This window comes from Mercenaria mercenaria, chromosome 2, assembly GCF_021730395.1.
Source record: "Mercenaria mercenaria strain notata chromosome 2, MADL_Memer_1, whole genome shotgun sequence".
NCBI classification, from domain to species: Eukaryota; Metazoa; Mollusca; class Bivalvia; order Venerida; family Veneridae; genus Mercenaria; species Mercenaria mercenaria.
Window position 1 is genome coordinate 52,484,422 of NC_069362.1, and position 22,889 is coordinate 52,507,310.

Here is a 22,889-nt window from a genome sequence, read left to right on the forward strand (position 1 = left end):
GTTCATGTTTTACTTTTCAGCCACCCAGAAGAGTTCATTTTCTCTTCAGCCACTCAGAACATTCATGCTTTACACTTCAGCCACTTTGAACAGTTCATGTTTTTTTCTTCAGCCACTCAGAATGTTCATGCTTTACACTTCAGCCACTCTGAACAGTTCATGTTTTACTTTTCAGCCACTCTGAACAGTTCATGTTTTACTCTTCAGCCACTCTGAACAGTTCATGTTTTACTTTTCAGCCACTCTGAACAGTTCATGTTTTACTTTTCAGCAACTCTGAACAGTTCATGTTTTACTCTTCAGCCACTCTGAACTGTTCATGTTTTACTTTTCAGCCACTCAGAAGAGTAAATGTTTTTTTCTTCAGCCACTCAGAACATTCATGTTTTACACTTCAGCCACTCTGAACAGTTTATGTTTTACTCTTCAGCCACTCTGAACAGTTCATGTTTCTCTTTTCAGCCACTCAGAAGAGTTCATTTTCTCTTCAGCCACTCAGAACATTCATGTTTTACTCTTCAGCCACCCAGAACATTCATGTTTTACACTTCAGCCACTCAGAAGAGTTAATGTTTTTTTCTTCAGCCACTCAGAACATTCATGTTTACACTTCAGCCACTCAGAACATTCATGTTTTTACTTCGGCCACTCAGAACATTCATGTTTACACTTAGCCAATCTGAACATTCATGTTTTCTCTTTGGCCACTCAGAACAATTCATGTTTTACATTTCAGCCACTCAGAATATTCATGTTTTATACTTCAGCCACTCAGAACATTCATGTTTTACACTTCAGCCACTCAGAACAATTCATGTTTTACTCTTCAGCCACTCAGAACATTCATGTTGTACACTTCCGCCACTCAGACCATTCATGTTTTATACTATAGCCACTCAGAACATTCATGTTTTACATTTCAGCCTCTCAGATCAGTTCTTATACTTCTGATTGAGCAAGACTACCTTACTAAAAATGGACAAATTCCATATCAAGTCATTAAACGATGTTTATTTTTTCATTTTGTTTATAGAAAAAGTAAATGCATAACTCTTATTTCCTTCAGGAATTCTGGAAGAAATGTGGTGAACTTGGTCTGCATGGCATCACAGCCCCAGGTATTTCTAAATGTTTCTACATTATCATCTCATTTACAAATTGTCAGATTCTAGAGAATAACTCACCTTTATGGCTTTACTAATTCATGTGAGTTATGAACCAGCCAGTTTTGTGCGAAAAAACAATGTACATAGCATTTCAGTTAGTTGTTTTGTTAAATTTCTTGATTTCTTAGACACTAATCTAGAATATGAACAGACTTAATCAAACCGAGTCTGCTGTTATTCTTCTTGGTTGCATTCTTTGCTTCCAAAGGATCCTTTTTAGTTCACCTGTCACATAGTGACAACGTGAGCTTTTGTGATCACCCTTCGTCCGTCGTCAGTCCGTCCATCCGTGCGTCCAACAATTTCTTGTCTGCACGATAGTGGTTTCATTTATGATTTTATTTTAACCAAACTTGCACACAACTTGTATCATCATAAGATCACAGTTCCTTTCTTGAACTGGCCAGATCCCATTATGGGTTCCAGAGTTATGGCCCCTGAAAGGGCCAAAATTAGCTATTTTGACCTTGTCTGCACAATAGCAGCTTTATAGGAGACATATTGTTTTTGCCCTGTCCGTCCATCCCTATGTCACACTTCATTTCCGAGCAATAACTGGAGAACCATTTGACCTAGAACCTTCAAACTTTATAGGGTTGTAGGGCTGCTGGAGTAGACGACCCCTATTGTTTTTGGGGTCACTCTGTCAAAGGTCAAGGTCACAGGGGCCTGAACATTGAAAACCATTTCCGATCAATAACTAGAGAACCACTTGACCCAGAATGTTGAAACTTCATAGGATGATTGGTCATGAAGAGTAGATGACCCCTATTGATTTTGGGGTCACCAGAATGTTGAAACTTAATAGGATGATTGGTCATGAAGAGTAGATGACCCCTATTGATTTTGGGGTCACTCCGTCAAAGGTCAAGGTCACAGGGGCCTGAACATTGAAAACCATTTCCGATCAATAACTAGAGAACCACTTGACCCAGAATGTTGAAACTTCATAGGATGATTGGACATGAAGAGTAGATGACCCCTATTGATTTTGGGGTCACTCCATCAAAGGTCAAGGTCACAGGGGCCTGAACATTGAAAACCATTTCCGATCAATAACTAGAGAACCACTTGACCCAGAATGTTGAAACTTCATAGGATGATTGGTCATGAAGAGTAGATGACCCCTATTGATTTTGGGGTCACTCCGTCAAAGGTCAAGGTCACAGGGGCCTGAACATTGAAAACCATTTCCGATCAATAACTGGAGAACCACTTGACCCAGAATGTTGAAACTTCATAGGATGATTGATCATGAAGAGTAGATGACCCCTATTTATTTTGGGGTCACTCCATCAAAGGTCAAGGTCACAGGGGCCTGAACATGGAAAACCATTTCCGATCAATAACTGGAGAACCACTTCACCCAGAATGTTGAAACTTCATAGGATGATTGTACATGCAAAGTAGATGACCCCTATCGATTTTGGGGTCACTCCATTAAAGGTCAAGGTCACAGGGGCCTGAACATTGAAAACCATTTCCGGTCAGTAACTTGAGAACCACTTGACCCAGAATGTTGAAACTTAATAGGATGATTGGTCATGCAGAGTAGATGACCCCTAACATTTTGGGGTCACTCTGTGAAAGGTCAAGGCCACAGGGGCCTGAACATTGAAAACCATTTCCGGTCAGTAACTTGAGAACCACTTGACCCAGAATGATGAAACTTCATAGGATGATTGATCATGCAGAGTAGATGACCCCTAACGATTTTGGGGTCACTCTGTTAAAGGTCAAGGCCACAGGGGCCTGAACATGGAAAACCATTTTCAGTCAATAACTTGAGAACCTCTCGACCCAGAATGTTGAAAGTTCATAGGATGATTGTTCATACAGAGTAAATGACCACTATTGTTTTTGGGGTCACTCTGTTAAAGGTCAAGGTCACAGGGGCCTGAACATTGATAACCAGTTCCGATCAATAACTTGAGAACCACTTGACCCAGAATGTTGAAACTTCATAGGATGATTGAACATGCAGAGTAGATGACCCCTATTGATTTTGGAGTCAGTCAATTAAAGGTCAAGGTCACAGTGGCCTGTTCATGTAAAATCATTTTTTGGAAATAACTTGAGAACCACTTGACCTACAATGTTGAAACTTAATAGGATGATTGGACATGCAGAGTAGATGACCCCTATTTATTTTGAGGTCACTTGATCAAAGGTCAAGGTCACAGGAGCCTGAACAGTGACTTGAGAACCACTAGGCCAAGAGTGTTGAAATCTAGCGGGATGACTGGACATGCCAAGTAGATGATCCCTATTGCAGCCAACCATCAGTGTCTCTTTGACTTTCGCTCCTGACCCCTATTGACTTCTTGCCTATAGGACTTTGCATTTGGGGAGACATGCGCTTTTTTACAAAAGCATTTTCTAGTTTATGCTTTGATTTTTACCAAACTGGAACACAACTTGTATCAACATAAGATCTCGTTTCCTTTCTTGAACTGGCCAGATTCTATTATGGGTTCCAGAGTGATGGCCCCTGAAAGGGCCAGAATTAGCTATTTTGACCTTGTCTGCACAATAGCAGCTTCATTTATGATTTGAATTTAATCAAACTTGCACAAAACTTGTGTCACCATAAGATCTTGTTTCCTTTTTTAAACCGGCCAGATCCCTTAATGGGTTCCAGAGTTATGGCTCCTGAAAGGGCCAAAATTAGCTATTTTGACCTTGTCTGCACAATAGCAGCTTCATTTATGATTTGATTTCAACCAAACTTGCACACAACTTGTATTACCGCAAGATCTTGGTTCCTTTCTTGAACTGGCCAGATTCCAGCATGGGTTCCAGAGTTATGGCCCTTTAAAGGTCCAGAATTGGCTATTTTGGCTTTTGCAGCCATATAGATACTTCATTTATGGTTTTATTTGATACAAACATCCAAAATATCTTCAACAACAATAAATCTTGGATTCCATGACAAATCAGATCCAATCGTAGGTTCCAGAGTTATTTTATATCTGATTACCTCCCCTGATAGTAATCAAAATGGATTTATATCAGTAAGTACTTATTGGACTTATTTGAAATTTCATTATTGTCATTATTTGGACTGAGCCAATCAGGGTAGATAACTATGGACTGATTTTATGTCAAATTACCTCCCTTTATTTCAAATTAAAATGGATATATCTCCGTAACTAATGAAGATACTGATCTGAAATTTCATTTATGTCAACAGATTTATTAGCCAGATCCTTCTTTTGTTCACTTACAATAATTTTCTTTAGCTCACCTGTCACAAAGTGACAAGGTGAGCTTTTGTGATCGCGCGGTGTCCGTCGTTCGTCCGTGCATGCGTCCGTAAACTTTTGCTTGTGACCACTCTAGAGGTCACATTTTTCATTGGATCTTTATGAAAGTTGGTCAGAATGTTCATCTTGATGATATCTAGGTCAAGTTCGAAACTGGGTCACGTGCTGTCAAAAACTAGGTCAGTAAGTCTAAAAATAGAAAAACCTTGTGACCTCTCTAGAGGCCATATATTTCATGAAAATTGGTCAGAATGTTCATCTTGATGATATCTAGGTCAAGTTCGAAACTGGGTCACGTGCCATCAAAATCTAGGTCAGTAGGTCTAATAATAGAAAAACCTTGTGACCTCTCTAGAGGTCATATATTTCACAAGATCTTCATGAAAATTGGTCAGAACGTTCACCTTGATGATATCTAGGTCAAGTTTGAAACTGGGTCACGTGCCATCTAAAACTAGGTCAGTAGGTCAAATAATAGAAAAACCTTGTGACCTCTCTAAAGGCCATATTTTTCATGGGATCTGTATGAAAGTTGGTCTGAATGTTCATCTTGATGATATCTAGGTCAAGTTCGAAACTCGGTCATGTGCGGTCAAAACTAGGTCAGTAGGTCTAAAAATAGAAAAACCTTGTGACCTCTCTAGAGGCCATATATTTCATGAGATCTTCATGAAAATTGGTCAGAATGTTCGCTTGATGATATCTAGGTCAAGTTCGAAACTGGGTCACGTGCCTTCAAAAACTAGGTCAGTAGGTCAAATAATAGAAAAACCTTGTGACCTCTCTAGAGGCCATATTTTTCATGGGATCTGTATGAAAGTTGTTCTGAATGTTCATCTTGATGATATCTAGATCAAGTTCGAAAGTGGGTCACGTGCCTTCAAAAACTAGGTCAGTAGGTCAAATAATAGAAAAACCTTGTGACCTCTCTAGAGGCCATATTTTTCATGGGATCTGTATGAAAGTTGGTCTGAATGTTCATCTTGATGATATCTAGATCAAGTTCGAAAGTGGGTCACGTGCCTTCAAAAACTAGGTCAGTAGGTCAAATAATAGAAAAACCTTGTGACCTCTCTAAAGGCCATATTTTTCATGGGATCTGTATAAAAAATTGGTCTGAATGTTCATCTTGATGATATCTAGGTCAAGTTCGAAATAGGGTCAACTGCGGTCAAAAACTAGGTCAGTAGGTCTAAAAATAGAAAAACCTTGTGACCTCTCTAGAGGCCATACTTATGAATGGATCTCCATAAAAATTGGTCAGAATGTACACCTTGATGATATCTAGGTCAAATTTGAAACTGGGTCACGTGCCTTAAAAAACTAGGTCAGTAGGTCAAATAATAAAAAAACCTTGTGACCTCTCTAGAGGCCATACTTTTCATGGGATCTGTATGAAAGTTGGTCTGAATGTGCATCTTGATGATATCTAGGTCAAGTTTGAAACTGGGTCAACTGTGGTCAAAAACTAGGTCATGAGGTCTAAAATTATTAAAACCTTTTGACCCATCTAGAGGCCATATTTTTCAGTGGATCTTCATGAAAATTGATCTGAATGTTCACCTTGATGATATCTAGGTCAGTTTCGAAACTGGGTCAAAAACTAGGCCAGTAGGTCTAAAAATAGAAAAACCTTGTGACCTCTCTAGAGGCCATATTTTTCATGAGATCTTCATGAAAATTAGTGAGAATGTTCACCTTGATGATATCTAGGTAAAGTTCATAACAGGGTCACGTACCTTCGAAAACTAGATGAATAGGTCAAATAATAGAAAAATCTTATGACCTCTCTAGAGACCATATTTTTCAGTGGATCTTCATGAAAATTGGTCAGAATTTTTATCTTGATAATATCTAGGTTAAGTTCAAAACTGGGTCACACGAGCTCAAAAACTAGGTCACTATGTCAAATAATAGAAAAAACAACGTCATACTCAAAACTGGGTCATGTGGGAAGAGGTGAGCGATTCAGGACCATCATGGTCCTCTTGTTTAATTACTTCCCTTTTACGTTACTATAAATAGCTTATTTTTAGTAACTTTTTTATTATTGGCTGTAGGGAAAAACTGAGACCACTTTTCTGTGGTACAACATGGATGCCAATTTTTAGGTGTATTTTGACATATCTGTACCTTGTAAGAATTTTTTTTTCTTTTTGGTTAAATTTCTTCCTTTGTTGTTCCTGTCCTTTGGACTTAGATATTTTTTCTGAGGACCTTTTTGTCTGCAAGTGCAATGTTAACAGGTGAGCGATATAGGGCCATCATGGCCCTCTTGTTTTAAAGATAAGAATTAGTTTCCAAAGCAAAGGTGATCACTGTTTATGGAAGTTCAGGGTGGAATAAATTTGAATTGCTATTAGTGGAGGTTTTTGATAAAAGACCATTTTAATAGCATGCCATGTTAGCATTTTAGTTATACCCCCACAAAACGAAGTTTGGGGGGTGTAAATAGGAGTGAGCTTGGCGGTCGGTTGGCCGGTCTGTCTGTCTGTTGGTTTTGCATGGTTTCCGGATGATAACTCAAGAAAGGCTTGACCAACTTAAAAATTTTTGGTACACAGATGTAACATCAGAAAATACAGGTCAAGTTCGAATTTGGGATCAGTAGGTCAAAGGTCAAGGTCACAGTGACCCTGAACAGTTAAACGGTTCCGGATGATAACTTGAGAACGCTTGGGCCTAGGATCATAAATTTTGTTGCACAGGTGTAACATCATGAAATGCAGGTCAAGTTCGACTTTGAGGTCTGTAGGTCAAAGGTCAAGGTCACATGGACTCGGAACAGTTAAATGGTTTGCGGATGATAACTTGAGAACGCTTGGGCCTAGGATCATAAATTTGGGTACACAGGTGTAACATCATGAAATGCAGGTCAAGTTCGACTTTGAGGTCTGTAGGTCAAAGGTCAAGGTCACAGTGACTCGGAACAGTTAAATGGTTTCCGGATGATAACTTGAGGACGCTTGGGCCTAGGATCATAAATTTTGGTACACAGGTGTAACATCATGAAATACAGGTCAAGTTTTACTTTGACATCAGTAGGTCAAAGGTCAAGGTCACAGTGACTTGGAACAGTTATAAGGGTTTCCGGATGATAACTTAAGAATGCTTGGGCCTAGGATCATGAAAATTGATAGGGAGGTTGGTTATGACTAGCAGATGACCCCTAATGATTTTGAGGTCAGTAGGTCACAGGTCAAGGTCATAGTGACCTGGAACATTTAAACAGTTTTCGGACAATAACTTGAGAATACTTGGGACTAGGATCAGGAAACTTAATCTGGAGGTTGGTCATGTCAAGCAGATGAGCCGTATTTATTTTGAGTTCCAAAGGTCAAAGGTCATTTAAACCTTTTGGGGACAATAACTTGAGAACGCTTGGGCGGAGGATCATGAAACTTCATAGGGAGGTTGACAATGACTAGCAGATGACCTCTGTTGATTTTGTGGTTAGTAAGTCAAAGGTCAAGCAAGTTCGTCTTTGACATTGACATAGTTCTGTGGCAAGGCCATATTGTGGGGGTATAATTCATCACTCCTGTGACAACTCTAGTTTTAAAATGTAATACTTCAGAGTAAAGCTACTAGACTGCAGGCCTTGGCACTAACTTTTTACACTGAGAGCCCCCTACCTGTAGAATTTGGTTTCTCTCACCAATACAAGGGATCCCTCAAGTTTGAAAGGATGAACTTGTACTTAACCAAAACTGCTAAATCTTAAATCATAATTATTTATTTCTTTTCTTGTTTCAAATTAACAGTCTATATCCTTTGTTTTGTAACAGCTGATATAGGTTGTTGCAGAATTTAAATTGAAGCAAGCAAAGAAATAAATATGATTTAAGATTTAGCAGTTTTTTGAGATGAAAGCAACATTGGGTTCGTACTTTTTTGGTTGAATATTCTGTTAGAATTAAGAAATCTTTGAATGTAACTCGGTATCTGATGTGGATATTAAATTGTTGTTATTGAAAATAGGTACCCTGGAGGAACACCTAGCTTTGAATAATGGGTGTCCCTTGCTAGAATTTGTGATCCTCAGGATCCGGGGACACTGTTAGTGTCGAGGCCTATAGAGAAAATCTGAAAGATTAAGAGAGGTGGAAAAAATGCCAATAAACTGAAAGTTAAATCCTTAGGGTAGATATTAGGACATATTTGGCAAAATAGCTTCACAATTAAAAATGGAAAATTAAACACACACAGTAATTAGAAAACTTCTACTGTTGTAGATATCATTATAACGAAATGTGGTAAGGGTTAGCTGATGGGGAACGAGGGAGGCCAACATTTATTGGCCATGCTCATAGATAAGCAGTTAAGCTTCTGTGAACGTAGAAAATTTGTGTCGGGGAAATTTGATGTTTTATCTTTCCTAGAAATCAGAGAATAACAGCCTTTTTCTTGGTTTCCAAGTGTCATCAAACAAGTATTGTTGTTGTTTTTTTACGCCAAACAGGATCATTTTTATCAATTAATTCAGCTTGGCAAGTTGTTTAACAAATATTTTCCTCAAGGATTGTGTAATTTTCTAAATAATTCTTGCATCATTTACTGTGAAATCATTTAATTTCGCTGGCATGAAATTTTGCGCAAACTGCAAAAAAGACAGTTTCACGTGGGCTTTAATTCGCACATTTTTAATTTAAGAATTTTTTTTTAAATATTTTTTTTTTCAGAAATCGCCAGCATCGCACGTGTCCCTGTCATATTATTATTATCATACCAGATTTATATAGCGCCCTTTTCATGATAAAAGCGTTCAAAGGCGTTTTACATATAGCAAACGCAGCCACACAGGGCGCGAAATTCATCCTCTACTAGTACAGACAGAGAGGGACAGAATGAGATAAAGCCCCCAGAACAGGTGGAGAGAAATCATTTTAGATACAGGCCTGTCCAGCTAAGTTAGCCTAGCTCTTTGTGAATAGACAGTCTGGTTCTTTAACATGCCCGGTGTGTAGCACCGATACACGCGAAGCCTTCATTCCTGGGAAGAACCACTACAGGCCTCTTAGGTGGGAGACACTCGAGAGCATCTCAGAAATTTCCAGTGCCTGGACCGGGATTCGAAATGTCACAGGGTGAGAAAAATGTGCAGTCCGTCCGGGGCTCGAACCCGGGACCCCTCGCTTACAGGGCGAGTGCTCTACCGACTGAGCTAACCGGCTGCCTGACACATATCTACCCTTACGTGACCAAGTCCGTACCATGACATACACCCCCATTAAAATTGGAAATTCGTCCTCGAACTCTGAAGGTACATAATATTGCATGCGTCATAAGACTGACCAAGCAAGCATGCCACGGCCCCACGTTGGGCACCAAATGTTGTTTAGCCTGTCAGTAAAAGTGGCCTGTTTATGACCTTGATAAAAAAAATGTGACAGTTAATTGACACTATGGTTAAGTGGCCCGTTTATGACAAAAACAATATGACAGTCCAACTGATAATTGTATGGTTAGGTTAAGTGTGAAAGAGTATCAAAGGGTCGATGAAAATAAAAGAAGTTTGAAGCCTTTTTAATCCCCCGCCGTGGCAGAGGGATTATAGGAATGGTCTGCGTCCGTCCTTCCGTCCGTAACAAAATCGTGTCCGGTCCATATCTCCTAAACCCCTTGAAGGATTTTCATGAAACTTGGGTCAAATGATCACCTCATCAAGAAGATGTGCAGAACCCATGAGTCAGCCTTGTCGGTTCAAGGTCAAGGTCACAACTCAAGGTCAAAGGTTTGAGCCTGCCATTTTGTGTCCGCTCTATATCTCCTAAACCCCTTGAAGGAATTTTATAAAACTTGGGTCAAATGATCACCTCATCAAGACGATGTGCAGAACCCATGAGTCAGCCATGCCGGCTCAAGGTCAAGGTCACAACTCAAGGTCAAAAGTTTGAGCCTTCCATTTTGTGTCCGCTCGATATCTCTTAAACCCCTTGAAGGAATTTTATAAAACTTGGGTCAAATGATCACCTCATCAAGACGATGTGCAGAACCATGAGCCAGTCATGCCGGCTCAAGGTCAAGGTCACAACTTAGGGTCAAAGGTTTGAACCTTCCATTTTGTGTCCGCTCTATATCTCCTAAACCCCTTGAAGGATTTTCATCAAACTTGGGTCAAATGATCACCTCATCAAGGCGATGTGCAGAACTTATGAGTCAGCCATGTCGGCTCAAGATCAAGGTCACAACTGAAGGTCAAAGGTTTGAGCCTTCCATTTCGTGTCCGCTCTATATCTCCTAAACCCCTTGAAGGAATTTTATAAAACTTGGGTCAAATGATAACCTCATCAGAATGATGTGCAGAAATTATGAGTCAACCATGCCAGCTCAAGGTCACGGTCACAACTAAGGGTCGAAGGTTTGAGCCTTCCATTTGGTGTCCACTCTGTATCTCCTTAACCCCTTGAAGGATTTTCATCAAACTTGGGTCAAATGATCACCTCATCAAGAACTCATGAGTCAGCCATGTCAACTCAAGGTCAAGGTCACAACTGAAGGTCAAAGGTTTCAGCGCTGTATCTCCTAAACCCCTTGAAGGATTTTCATGAAACTTTGGTCAAATGATCACCTCATCAAGATGTTGTGCAGAATTCATGAGTCAGCCATGTCAGTTCAAGGTCAAGGTCACAGCTAAAATCAAAGGTTTTACCCTTTCACTATCCATAGCAGTGGCGGGGGATTTAGCTGTCTTTCAGACTGCCTTGTATGAATAGCGTTTGTCCAATTACTCTAAAACAACAATAGCAGGTATGAATAATTACAAGACTGTGCCATTGCAGTGTGGCAAACTTGAAGTTTGTGGACGACGAATGAATTTATACACACATGAATTCAAATACTTACATAGTTTTCTGTCAAGGATTAAATGATAAATATTTCGTAGCATTTGTAGGATGATGACAACAATATAAAACTAGCGTAAGAAACTGAAGCGTTAATATAAATAATTGAATCAGATTTCATAATCCATTTTGATAGAAACAAATAAACTCCTTTGAAGACAAGCTTTTATTAACTGCCGATAAACTTTGACGTTTTGAGAAAATTTGAAATACACAGGTCTTATAACATACCTTTATCCTTTGCGCACCTGGCCAATTTTTACAGCGATTGCCTGTAGTGTATTGAAACGGGTAAAACATTCCTTGCCTCAAAACCGGGCCAATCTTTACAGCGATTGCCTGCAGCGTTATGAGACGGGTGCCTTTTTTGCAGGCTTAAAACCGGACGCAAGATTTAACGTATTTTACGACAAGATATATACGTTCTTCAACGATACAGTGCTCTTTCGAGTAGGAACCAAATATACATTCTTCACTGATACAGTTCTTTCGGGTATTGCAAAAACTGTTGACATAGAACCCACTTATATACGTTACAGGCAATCCATGTATTATTTATTATAATTGAAAGATTAAACGAGACTTACCTGTTGAAGTTTGATCTTAATTCTGTTATGCTAAGTGGCAGGAATTATATGAGATGAACACGTGACCACGGCCTGATAAGCCCTCAGACTTTAGAGTAATGCTATTTGCATGGAAAAGTCCCATTGTATGGGAGGGCTTGGGTGGGCATATAATTCCTGCCACTTAGCATAACAGAATTAAGATCAAACTTCAACAGGTAAGTCTCGTTTAATCTTTCAATTCTATTATGCTAAGTGGCCAGTCGTAATTATATGAGATTTTAGAGTCCATGCAAATAGTAAATTCTTCTATCAACTAGCGAAATGTAAAATGTAACTATAATTTCAACTAAATTAACATTTTTAATTCTACAGTAAACAACATTTAGCTACAGTATCAACTACATAAACAATTGCATGAGCACACAGAATACATACATGTGACAATAATAATATTTTTTGATATAATATTATGTGAAGTTCCACCCAGATTTATAAAGATCCAACAGTTTCAGCTAATAATAATACATGTTCTGATGGCTGCGATACGTTTCATCTAGATTAATTAAGATCTTCCACTGTCTAAAACTGTTTTACTGAATGCTGAATCATTTGTCACAGGTCTGTTATAATATTTTCTGAATGTGCAGTCCTTTGACCACCCCGCAGTTTTTAACACAGTTTCAATAGGAGTGCCCTTTGCAGCTTTGCTGCAAGATGCAGCACGAATACTATGGGGTTTAAATAGAGACATATCTATACCTGCATTTCTCAGTACAGTTTTAATCCATCGTGCAAGTGTAGCCTTAGTCACTGCTTGATAAGGTCTTTGGTAACTTATAAACAATTGTGATGATTGTCTCAAGTCTTTAGTGAATTCTAAGTAAGCTTGTAAAGTATTCACGACACATAGATTTTTCTCCAGAGTATATTTTTAGCTCACCTGTCACAAAGTGACAAGGTGAGCTTTTGTGATCGCGCGGTGTCCGTCGTCCGTGCGTCAGTGGGTCCGTGCGTCCGTAAACTTTTGCTTGTGACCACTCTAGAGGTCACATTTTTTGTGGGATCTTTATAAAAGTTGGTCAGAATGTTCATCTTGATGATATCTAGGTCAAGTTCGAAACTGGGTCACGTGCCGACAAAAACTAGGTCAGTAGGTCTAAAAATAGAAAAACCTTGTGACCTCTCTAGAGGCCATATATTTCACAAGATCTTCATGAAAATTGGTCAGAATGTTCATCTTGATGATATCTAGGTCAAGTTCGAAACTGGGTCACGTGCCATCAAAAACTAGGTCAGTAGGTCTAAAAATAGAAAAACCTTGTGACCTCTCTAGAGGCCATATATTTCATGAGATCATCATGAAACTTGGTCAGAACGTTCACCTTGATGATATCTAGGTCAAGTTCGAAACTGGGTCACATGCCTTCAAAAACTAGGTCAGTAGGTCAGATAATAGAAAAACCTTGTGACCTCTCTAAAGGCCATATTTTTCATTGGATCTGTATGAAAGTTGGTCTGAATGTTCATCTTGATGATACCTAGGTCAAGTTTGAAACTGGGTCACGTGCGGTCAAAAACTAGGTCAGTAGGTCTAAAAATAGAAAAACCTTGTGACCTCTCTAGAGGCCATATATTTCATGAGATCTTCATGAAAATTGGTCAGAATGTTCACCTTGATGATATCTAGGTCAAATTCGAAAGTGGGTCACGTGCCATCAAAAACTAGGTCAGTAGGTCAAATAATAGAAAAACCTTGTGACCTCTCTAGAGGCAATTTTTTTCATGGGATCTGTATGAAAGTTGGTCTGAATGTTCATCTTGATGATATCTAGGTCAAGTTCGAAACAGGGTCATGTGCGGTCAAAAACTAGGTCAGTAGGTCTAAAAATAGAAAAACCTTGTGACCTCTCTAGAGGCCATACTTGTGAATGGATCTCCATAAAAATTGGTCAGAATGTTCATCTTGATGATATCTAGGTCATGTTTGAAAGTGGGTCACGTGCCTTCAAAAAGTAGGTCATTAGGTCAAATAATGAAAAAATGTTGTGACCTCTCTAGAGGCCATATTTTTCATAGGATCTGTATGAAAGTCAGTCTGAATGTTGGTCTTGATGATATATAGGTCAAGTTTGAAACTGGGTCAACTGCGATCAAAAACTAGGTCAGTAGGTCTTGAAATAGAAAAACCTTGTGACCTCTCTAGAGGCCATACCCTTGAACGGATCTTCATGAAAATTGGTCAGAATGTTCACCTTGATGATATCTAGGTCAAGTTTGAAATGGGTCACGTGCCTTAAAAAACTAGGTCAGTAGGTCAAATAATAAAAAAAACTTGTGACCTCTCTAGAGGCCATACTTTTCATGGGATCTGTATGAAAGTTGGTCTGAATGTTCATCTTGATGATATCTAGGTCAAGTTTGAAATTGGGTCAACTGCGGTCAAAAACTAGGTCAGTAGGTCTAAAATAAGAAAAATCTTTTGACCTCTCTAGAGGCCATATTTTTCAATGGATTTTCATAAAAATGGATCTGAATGTTCACCTTGATGATATCTAGGTCAGTTTAGAAACTGGGTAATGTTCAATCAAAAACTAGGCCAGTAGGTATAAAAATAGAAAAACCTTGTGACCTCTCTAGAGGCCATATTTTTCATGAGATCTTCATGAAAATTAGTGAGATTGTTCACCTTGATGATATCTAGGGAAAGTTCAAAACAGGATCACGTACCCTCGAAAACTAGGTCAATAGGTCAAATAATAGAAAAACCTTGTGACCTCTCTAGAGACCATATTTTTCAATGGATCTTCATGAAAATTGGTCAGCATTTTTATCTTGATAATATCTAGGTCAGATTCAAAACTGGGTCACATGAGCTCAAAAACTAGGTCACTATGTCAAATAATAGAAAAAACAACGTCATACTCAAAACTGGGTCATGTGGGAAGAGGTGAGCGATTCAGGACCATCATGGTCCTCTTGTTCAATGAAGAGTTCAATTAAATGGTTATGTGGTGTAGATTGTTTGAGTAAGTCACCAATTCTAAATTTCACAGAACTGTTAGTTACATCTATGTTTCTGATATCTATAAGAAATAAGGTCTGACACCTTTGTCCTGTAGTCAGAGCTAAAAGCGTAATTAATTTAAATGACAATGACATAAGATCTAAATTATTATTATGACCTAACAATTTTAAATAATTTAACACTTTTCCTGTATCCCAGGTATACATATATCTGGGCAATGATGGTTTTTTGATGAATATTGACTTCAATAATCTTTTAATAAGTACATGCTGTCCAATTTGAAAATTTGAAGTTATTTCTAAAAGAGACGATAATGCTGATCTTGCGGTATTAAGCCCACTATAATTTAATCCAGTATTGTATAAATTTGTTAAAAACTCCAGAATATGATTTACATTGGGATCAAATTTATTAATTTTCCTTTGTTCACAAAACTGCACCCATTTCTTGAAATACGTGTAATATTGTTGTGCAGTCGTCGATTTCCATGATGATAGGATGAGCTTAGCAGAGTCTTTCGGTATGTGGATGTTTTGGGTGGTATAGAACACTGTCCACTTTTGGTAAAATGTGTGGCTGTTTTATTACCATGTTGAGTAGCCTTGGAAACCACACCTGTGTTGGGAATATTGGTGCAATAAGCACTGCATTTGCCTTTTCCCGATCCAGTTTCTGTAAGACTGCTGCCAGCAAACTAAATGGAGGAAACATATATATACATGAATATTTGTTCCATGACAACGAAAACGCATTTATAGCATAAGCACTTTTTTCAGGTATGTAGGAGACAAACATTGGAAGCTTTTTGGTAAGATTTGACGCAAACATGTCAATATCACATGTAACATTCAATTTTTGACAGATGTCGAGAAACACTTCATCTCGCAACGCCCATTCCATGTCATCTCTAAGACTCCTAGATAGTTTATCCGCTGTTATATTATCTTTCCCAGGGATATGATAAACACTCAACCATATACTTTTGTTTACACACCACGACCAAATTTCACATGTCAAATCATTTAGTTCCTGGACACGTCCCCCCATCTTTGATAAATATTTTATGGCAACAGTATTATCTAAATATAACTGAACATGTACAGCATGTAAATTTTCACACAAAAATTGGAGGACGTAAAATGCAGCTTTTAATTCAAGGTAGTTGATGTGTCTAAGTTTGTCTAAATCCGACCAATGCCCAGAGACTTTTATATTGTTTGTCTTGTCAAAACCGCCCCAACCGAATTGTGAACTATCCGACTCGATAATGACATCTGGATCTGATGTTTGAATTGGTTTATAGGACGTATGGATATTGCTTATCCACCAAGATAAGCAATTCATACTTTCCGCGGACAGGGTAATATTTGCCTCAAAATCACCTTTGTATTTACTTAAAGCTTGATCTCTTTCTATTTCCAATTTTTTGTAATATAATGGTGCATACAAAACCCCTGGTTCACTTGCCACTAATTTGCCAATAATTGTAGCTAACTCCTGATCGACACGTATTTCTGCCCTAATAGTTTCTTACAGTGCTCAAGAATGTCCCTGCATTTTTCAGGCGTGAGCCGAATAGTCATAGATACCGAATCTAATAAGAATCCCACAAATGTTATGCGCTGCGTGGGGATAACAACTGATTTTTCTGTATGAACTGTGAAACCTAAATCATCAACCAATGTCAGTGTGTCATTTATATTTGTCAGACAGTCCTCATAGGTGTCTCCCTGCAGAAGGCTTTCATCTATATAAACAACATTTGTATGTCCCATCTTTCTTAAAGATGAAAACACAGGTTTGAGAACCTTTGTATATGTTCTTGGTGCACTTGCAAGCCCATTAGGTAAGCAAGTAAATTGATAACAGTTATTTTTCCAAATGAATTTGAGGTATTTTCTAGACATTTCATGAACTGGAATACTGTAATATGCCTGACGGAGGTCAATACTAGCAAACCAAGCATTTTTCTTTACCAATGTTAAAGCTGATTTCAAGTTTCCATTTTAAAATGATGTTTAGTAACATATTGATTTAACTGTTTAAGATTGAGAATGAGTCTAAATGTTCCATCTTTTTTAGGCCTTAAGAATATATTGACAGTACATCATCTTTTGACCGCTCTGACATTTCTATAATGTTTTGATGTAAAAATTCTTGCAGTTGATTATCAATGACTGACATTTCCTTTTTATTAAATACTACTTGTGCTGGCGATGGTACCTTTAAATGTACATTGTCACAATCAAACTCGATCTGGTAACCCCACTTAATAATATCTAAGATCCATTTGTCAGAGGTTAACTGAGTCCAAACAGAGTAATTTTTTGTCACATTTCCAGCTTGAAAATTCTCATAAGTGTTGCAAAGCTTAGCATATGAGGTACTTACATATTGTACATCATCTAATTTTTCTGTGGACGGCCCTGCATGCGAGATTTCTGGTTGGGGTATTGTTTCCCTTGTGGCAGGGCCCGTTTGGCTAAAAAATTACCAGAATGTTGATATTGCCTCTTTGGTGGTGGAGAACCATACGAGCCATATATGTTATTGGGACGCTCTTGTCTCTCCCCTCTGAATACTGTTGTCGTTTCCACTGGTCTTTTTCTAGGCTGTGGTTTTTTCCCACTTGAAGTCATGACTTTTCCAAGCCTTTTCATTTCATTGATGGTTTTTGACCCTTTCCGACAAATTTTCCCCAAGCAGATTTTCAGTAATTTCAACCTGTGGCTGACAGAATTTTCGAAACTCTGGTTTTAATCCTGGCTTAATCATTCTACGTCTAACATTGCTAAGATCACGGTGTGCAAATGTCATCATGTTTATGCTGTCGAAAGCCAGATTGAACCAAGTTGTGCTTTCTTCAGATTTTTGTTCAAGCAGCAAATCCATAAGCTTCAACATGGGAACCATTGCTTTGCCCACATAGGCTTGTGTGTTTTGAAATAAACAATCTTGCATGCGCAGTCTCTTGTCTAGCACATCATCGTTCCACAACTCCTCATTTATCTTGGGAACAGTTAGCATCTTGCAATTCTCAGGTATTTTGACCGTGTCACACAGTTTCTTTCCTTTCTCAATGTCAAAATTCTTGGCTATAGATTTATTTATCATTGAAGAGATGGACTCGTTTATTTTCGGTCCAAAACTGTTACTACCATCTAAAGTTTCATTAGCTGACTGGAGTTTGACCAATTTATGATTGGTTTCGGAAACTGATTGATTTTTACCATCCTGGTGGTTAGAACTGACTCTCACATAATCATCTTCGCTGTCCGAATCGTCACCGTATCCGAACTGTGCATTGCCCGAATACGCAACACTATCATTGTCACTGTCATTATTTTCAGGTAAATCTCGGGCATCATTCGTTAAAATCGATTTGTTTCGTTTCTTCTCTGTTCCTGGTAACAACTGATCAACTTTTTCTACCAATTTCTGCATCGAAGCCGTAAGAATATCCAATTTATTCTCATTTTGACATATACGAGATTCTAGTCCACGAGTATCCTCCCTTTTGTTTTTATCTCGGAAACTCGTTTTCAGCGCGATCTGGAGCCATGCGTATTTGATCACGTGTTTTGTTACAGTCATTGACGCGCTCCACGCTTGACTGAATCAATGGCTGACCCCCTAATTTTTGAAGGGCCGAAAATTCATCTTCTTGTATGATATAAATACAGTTCTCTGGGCCTGCAAATTGACCATCAACTAGAACCCCACCATGTGTGGTATCATTTCTCCGGGAATTCCCATTTGGAGCCCTGTTCATTGTTTCAAAATCGATGTGGTCAAAATTTGACCTAATTCCTTTGTTTCCCTGGGTTTCCTGACCAGTCAATGGTTAATCACAAATAACTGAAAAAGTCGGCGTATTTAGTCTGTAATGTTAATGAAAAATGAACAGGAAATTATCCTTGCTTTGTTTTATCACTTTATGTACTCGAAAATCCATAAAATAACGCAAGAAATTGAAAATTTTTCACTCTAAAATTATCTGAAGGTCATTAATGGCCGAAAGCCAAACTAGTTCTGAGGGCTTATCAGGCCGTGGTCACGTGTTCATCTCATATAATTCCGACTGGCCACTTAGCATAATAGAATTATATAGTATAAATAAAGTAGGCAGTATTATAAAACATGTATGTGAACCATCCTATTGCGTATTCACGTTCAAACAAATATTGTCATTTCTGCTGTGTTTTAGCAACAATTTGAACGTCGACAGACGTAATAAATACGGTTGTGAACGTTTCCGGATGAAGAGTCCTAACTTTTGCCAACATGCCCACAACGTTAAAATACGTATTTTAAAGATAATCAATAATGATCGATATTACCATTAAGATCGATTTTATTGATCACTTTTATAATTTTATCGAGATAACCCATTTATTGTCTCCAAATCTACATAAGTCTTATGTTTGTCTTATAAGGCTTTATTATGCGTGACTGGAATTTAAGTAGGTCAGGGTTTTCTCAAGAAAGACAGTTTATTGATTTATATTGATAAAAATAGGCATTTTAAATAAAGACATTCCTAACAAAATTTATTTATCATGAATTTAACAGGTAAAATATTAAGATAGTGAAAGAAAATTTTAAGTCCGCGTTTTAGAAGCATATGTAATAAACGTTACAATTTCAGGAATTAAAAATAAAAAAATTAAAGTTTCAGGGTTCCTACACTAAAATGGGGTCAGGTTTTGAGGATAGAAAAATTTACCCGTTTAAAAGCGTTATAGGCATTCACTGTAAATATTGGCCTGTTTTTGAGGGCTCAAAAATTTTACCTGTTTCACTGCGTTACCAGTGCGCAAAGGATATTTCGGACAAGAAATCAATTCTGATAACTATATACTAGATGGTCAAATAATAGCGCGGTCTTAAATTCACGCATCGTTCATAGCGCGAAATGTGCAAGAATTCGTCAAGCGCAAATGATTTCACAGTACTGTCATGGCTGTTAACATTTTGCTTATGTAGAAACTTTTACAAAGGAATTAAAAGTTTACTTTTCAATTTTAGCTAAATATGGTGGAGCAGAGATGGGTTATGTTGAGCATTGTTTGGTAATGGAGGAGATGTCACGTGCGTCAGCTAGCATCGCCCTCAGTTATGGAGCCCATTCTAATCTGTGCCTTAATCAGATAGTCAGAAATGGAAATGATGAACAAAAAGAAAAATATTTACCTGATGTATGTAGAGCTGTGTGGAGCTTTTTAGCTCACATGTCACAAAGTGACAGTGTGAGCTTTTGTGATCGCGCAGCGTCCGTCGTCCGTGCGTGCGTGCGTCCGTGAGTAAACTTTTGCTTGTGACCTCTCTAGAGGTCACATTTTTCATGGGATCTTTATGAAAGTTGGTCAGAATGTTCATCTTGATGATATCTAGGTCAAGTTCGAAACTGGGTCACGTGCGGTCAAAAACTAGGTCAGTAGGTCTAAAAATAGAAAAACCTTGTGACCTCTCTAGAGGCCATATTTTTCACAAGATCTTCATGAAAATTGGTCAGAATGTTCACCTTGATGATATCTAGGTCAAGTTTGAAACTGGGTCACGTGCCGTCAAAAACTAGGTCAGTAGGTCAAATAATAGAAAAACCTTGTGACCTCTCTAGAGGCCATATTTTTCATGGGATCTGTATGAAAGTTGGTCTGAATGTTCATCTTGATGATATCTAGGTCAAGTTCGAAACTGGGTCAGCTGCGGTCAAAAACTAGGTCATTAGGTCTAAAAATAGAAAAACCTTGTGACCTCTCTAGAGGTCATACTTTTGAATGGATCTTCATGAAAATTGGTCAGAATGTTCACCTTGATGATATCTAGGTCAGGTACGAAACTGGGTCACGTGCCATCAATAACTAGGTCAGTAGGTCAAATAATAAAAAAACCTTGTGGCCTCTCTAGAGGCCATATTTTTCATGGGATCTGTATGAAGGTTGGTCTGAATGTTCACCTTGATGATATCTAGGCCAAGTTCGAAACTGGGTCAACTGTGGTTAAAAACTAGGTCAGTAGGTCTAAAAATAGAAAAACCTTGTGACCTCTCTAGAGGCCATATTTTTCACAAGATCTTCATGAAAATTGGTCTGAATGTTCACCTTGATGATATCTAGGCCAAGTTCGAAACTGGGTCATGTGCCTTCAAAAACTAGGTCAGTAGGTCAAATAATAGAAAAACCTTGTGACCTCTCTAGAGGCCATATTTTTCATGGGATCTGTATGAAAGTTGGTCTGAATGTTCATCTTGATGATATCTAGGTCAAGTTTGAAACTGGGTCAGCTGCGGTCAAAAACTAGGTCATTAGGTCTAAAAATAGAAAAACCTTGTGACCTGTCTAGAGGCCATACTTATGAATGGATCTTCATGAAAATTGGTCAGAATGTTCACCTTGATGATATCTAGGTCAAGTTTGAAACTGGGTCACATGCCTTCAATAACTAGGTCAGTAGGTCAAATAATGAAAAAACCTTGTGACCTCTCTGGAGGCCATATTTTTCATGGGATCTGTATGAAGGTTGGTCTGAATGTTCATCTTTATGATATCTAGGTCAGGTTCAAAACTGGGTCACATGAGCTCAAAAACTAGGTCACTATGTCAAAAAATAGGAAAAAAACGACGTCATACTCGGTTCAAAACTGGGTCATGTTGGGACAGGTGAGCGATTCAGGACCATCATGGTCCTCTTGTTTAGACACTGACCTCCAGATTTTCACTGAAAATGGTCATTCTATAAAATTGAAGTTATGAATATTAGAACATAGTTTTTTAGCTCACATGTCACAAAGTGACAGTGTGAGCTTTTGTGATCGCGCAGCGTCCGTCGTCCGTGCGTCCGTCCGTGCGTAAACTTTTGCTTGTGACCTCTCTAGAGGTCACATTTTTCACGGGATCTTTATGAAAGTTGGTCAGAATGTTCATCTTGATGATATCTAGGTCAAGTTCGAAACTGGGTCACGTGCGGTCAAAAACTAGGTCAGTAGGTCTAAAAATAGAAAAACCTTGTGACCTCTCTAGAGGCCATATTTTTCAAAAGATCTTCATGAAAATTGGTCAGAATGTTCATCTTGATGATATCTAGGTCAAGTTCGAAACTGGGTCACGTGCCTTCAAAAACTAGGTCAGTAGGTCAAATAATAGAAAAACCTTGTGACCTCTCTAGAGGCCATATTTTTCATGGGATCTGTATGAAAGTTGGTCTGAATGTTCATCTTGATGATATCTAGGTGAAGTTCGAAACTGGGTCAGCTGCGGTCAAAAACTAGGTCATTAGGTCTAAAAATAGAAAAACCATGTGACCTCTCTAGAGGTCATACTTTTGAATTGATCTTCATGAAAATTGGTCAGAATGTTCATCTTGATGATATCTAGGTCAAGTTTGAAACTGGGTTACGTGCCATCAATAACTAGGTCAGTAGGTCAAATAATAAAAAAACCTTGTGACCTCTCTAGAAGCCATATTTTTCATGGGAACTATATGAAGGTTGGTCTGAATGTTCATCTTGATGATATCTAGGCCAAGTTCGAAACTGGGTCAACTGTGGTTAAAAACTAGGTCAGTAGGTCTAAAATAGAAAAACCTTGTGACCTCTCTAGAGGCCATATTTTTCATAAGATCTTCATGAAAATTGGTCAGAATGTTCACGTTGATGATATCTAGTTCAAGTTTGAAACTGGGTCATGTGCCATCAAAAGCTAGGTCAGTAGGTCAAATAATAGAAAAACCTTGTGACCTCTCTAGAGGCCATATTTTTCATGGGATCTGTATGAAACTTGGTCTGAATGTTCATCTTGATGATATCTAGAATAATTTCGAAACTGGGTCAGCTGCGATCAAAAACTAGGTCATTAGATCTAAAAATAGAAAAAGCTTGTGACCTCTCTAGAGGCCATACTTTTGAATTGATCTTCATGAAAATTGGTCAGAATGTTCATCTTGATGATATCTAGGTCAAATTTGAAACTGGGTCACGTGCCATCAATAACTAGGTCAGTAGGTCAAATAATGAAAAA

At 38.3% G+C, this 22,889-nt stretch overlaps 1 protein-coding gene across 1 annotated transcript in view; it reads left to right on the forward strand.

Moving 5' to 3' along the window:
* Window positions 1-22,889, forward strand: part of LOC123563971 (isovaleryl-CoA dehydrogenase, mitochondrial-like) — a 133,284-nt gene that overhangs the window by 24,945 nt on the left and 85,450 nt on the right. Inside the window, 2 exon segments of the mRNA XM_053536639.1 lie at window positions 1,067-1,118; window positions 19,900-20,069. Of these exon segments, the coding sequence (XP_053392614.1) occupies window positions 1,067-1,118; window positions 19,900-20,069 (222 nt within the window).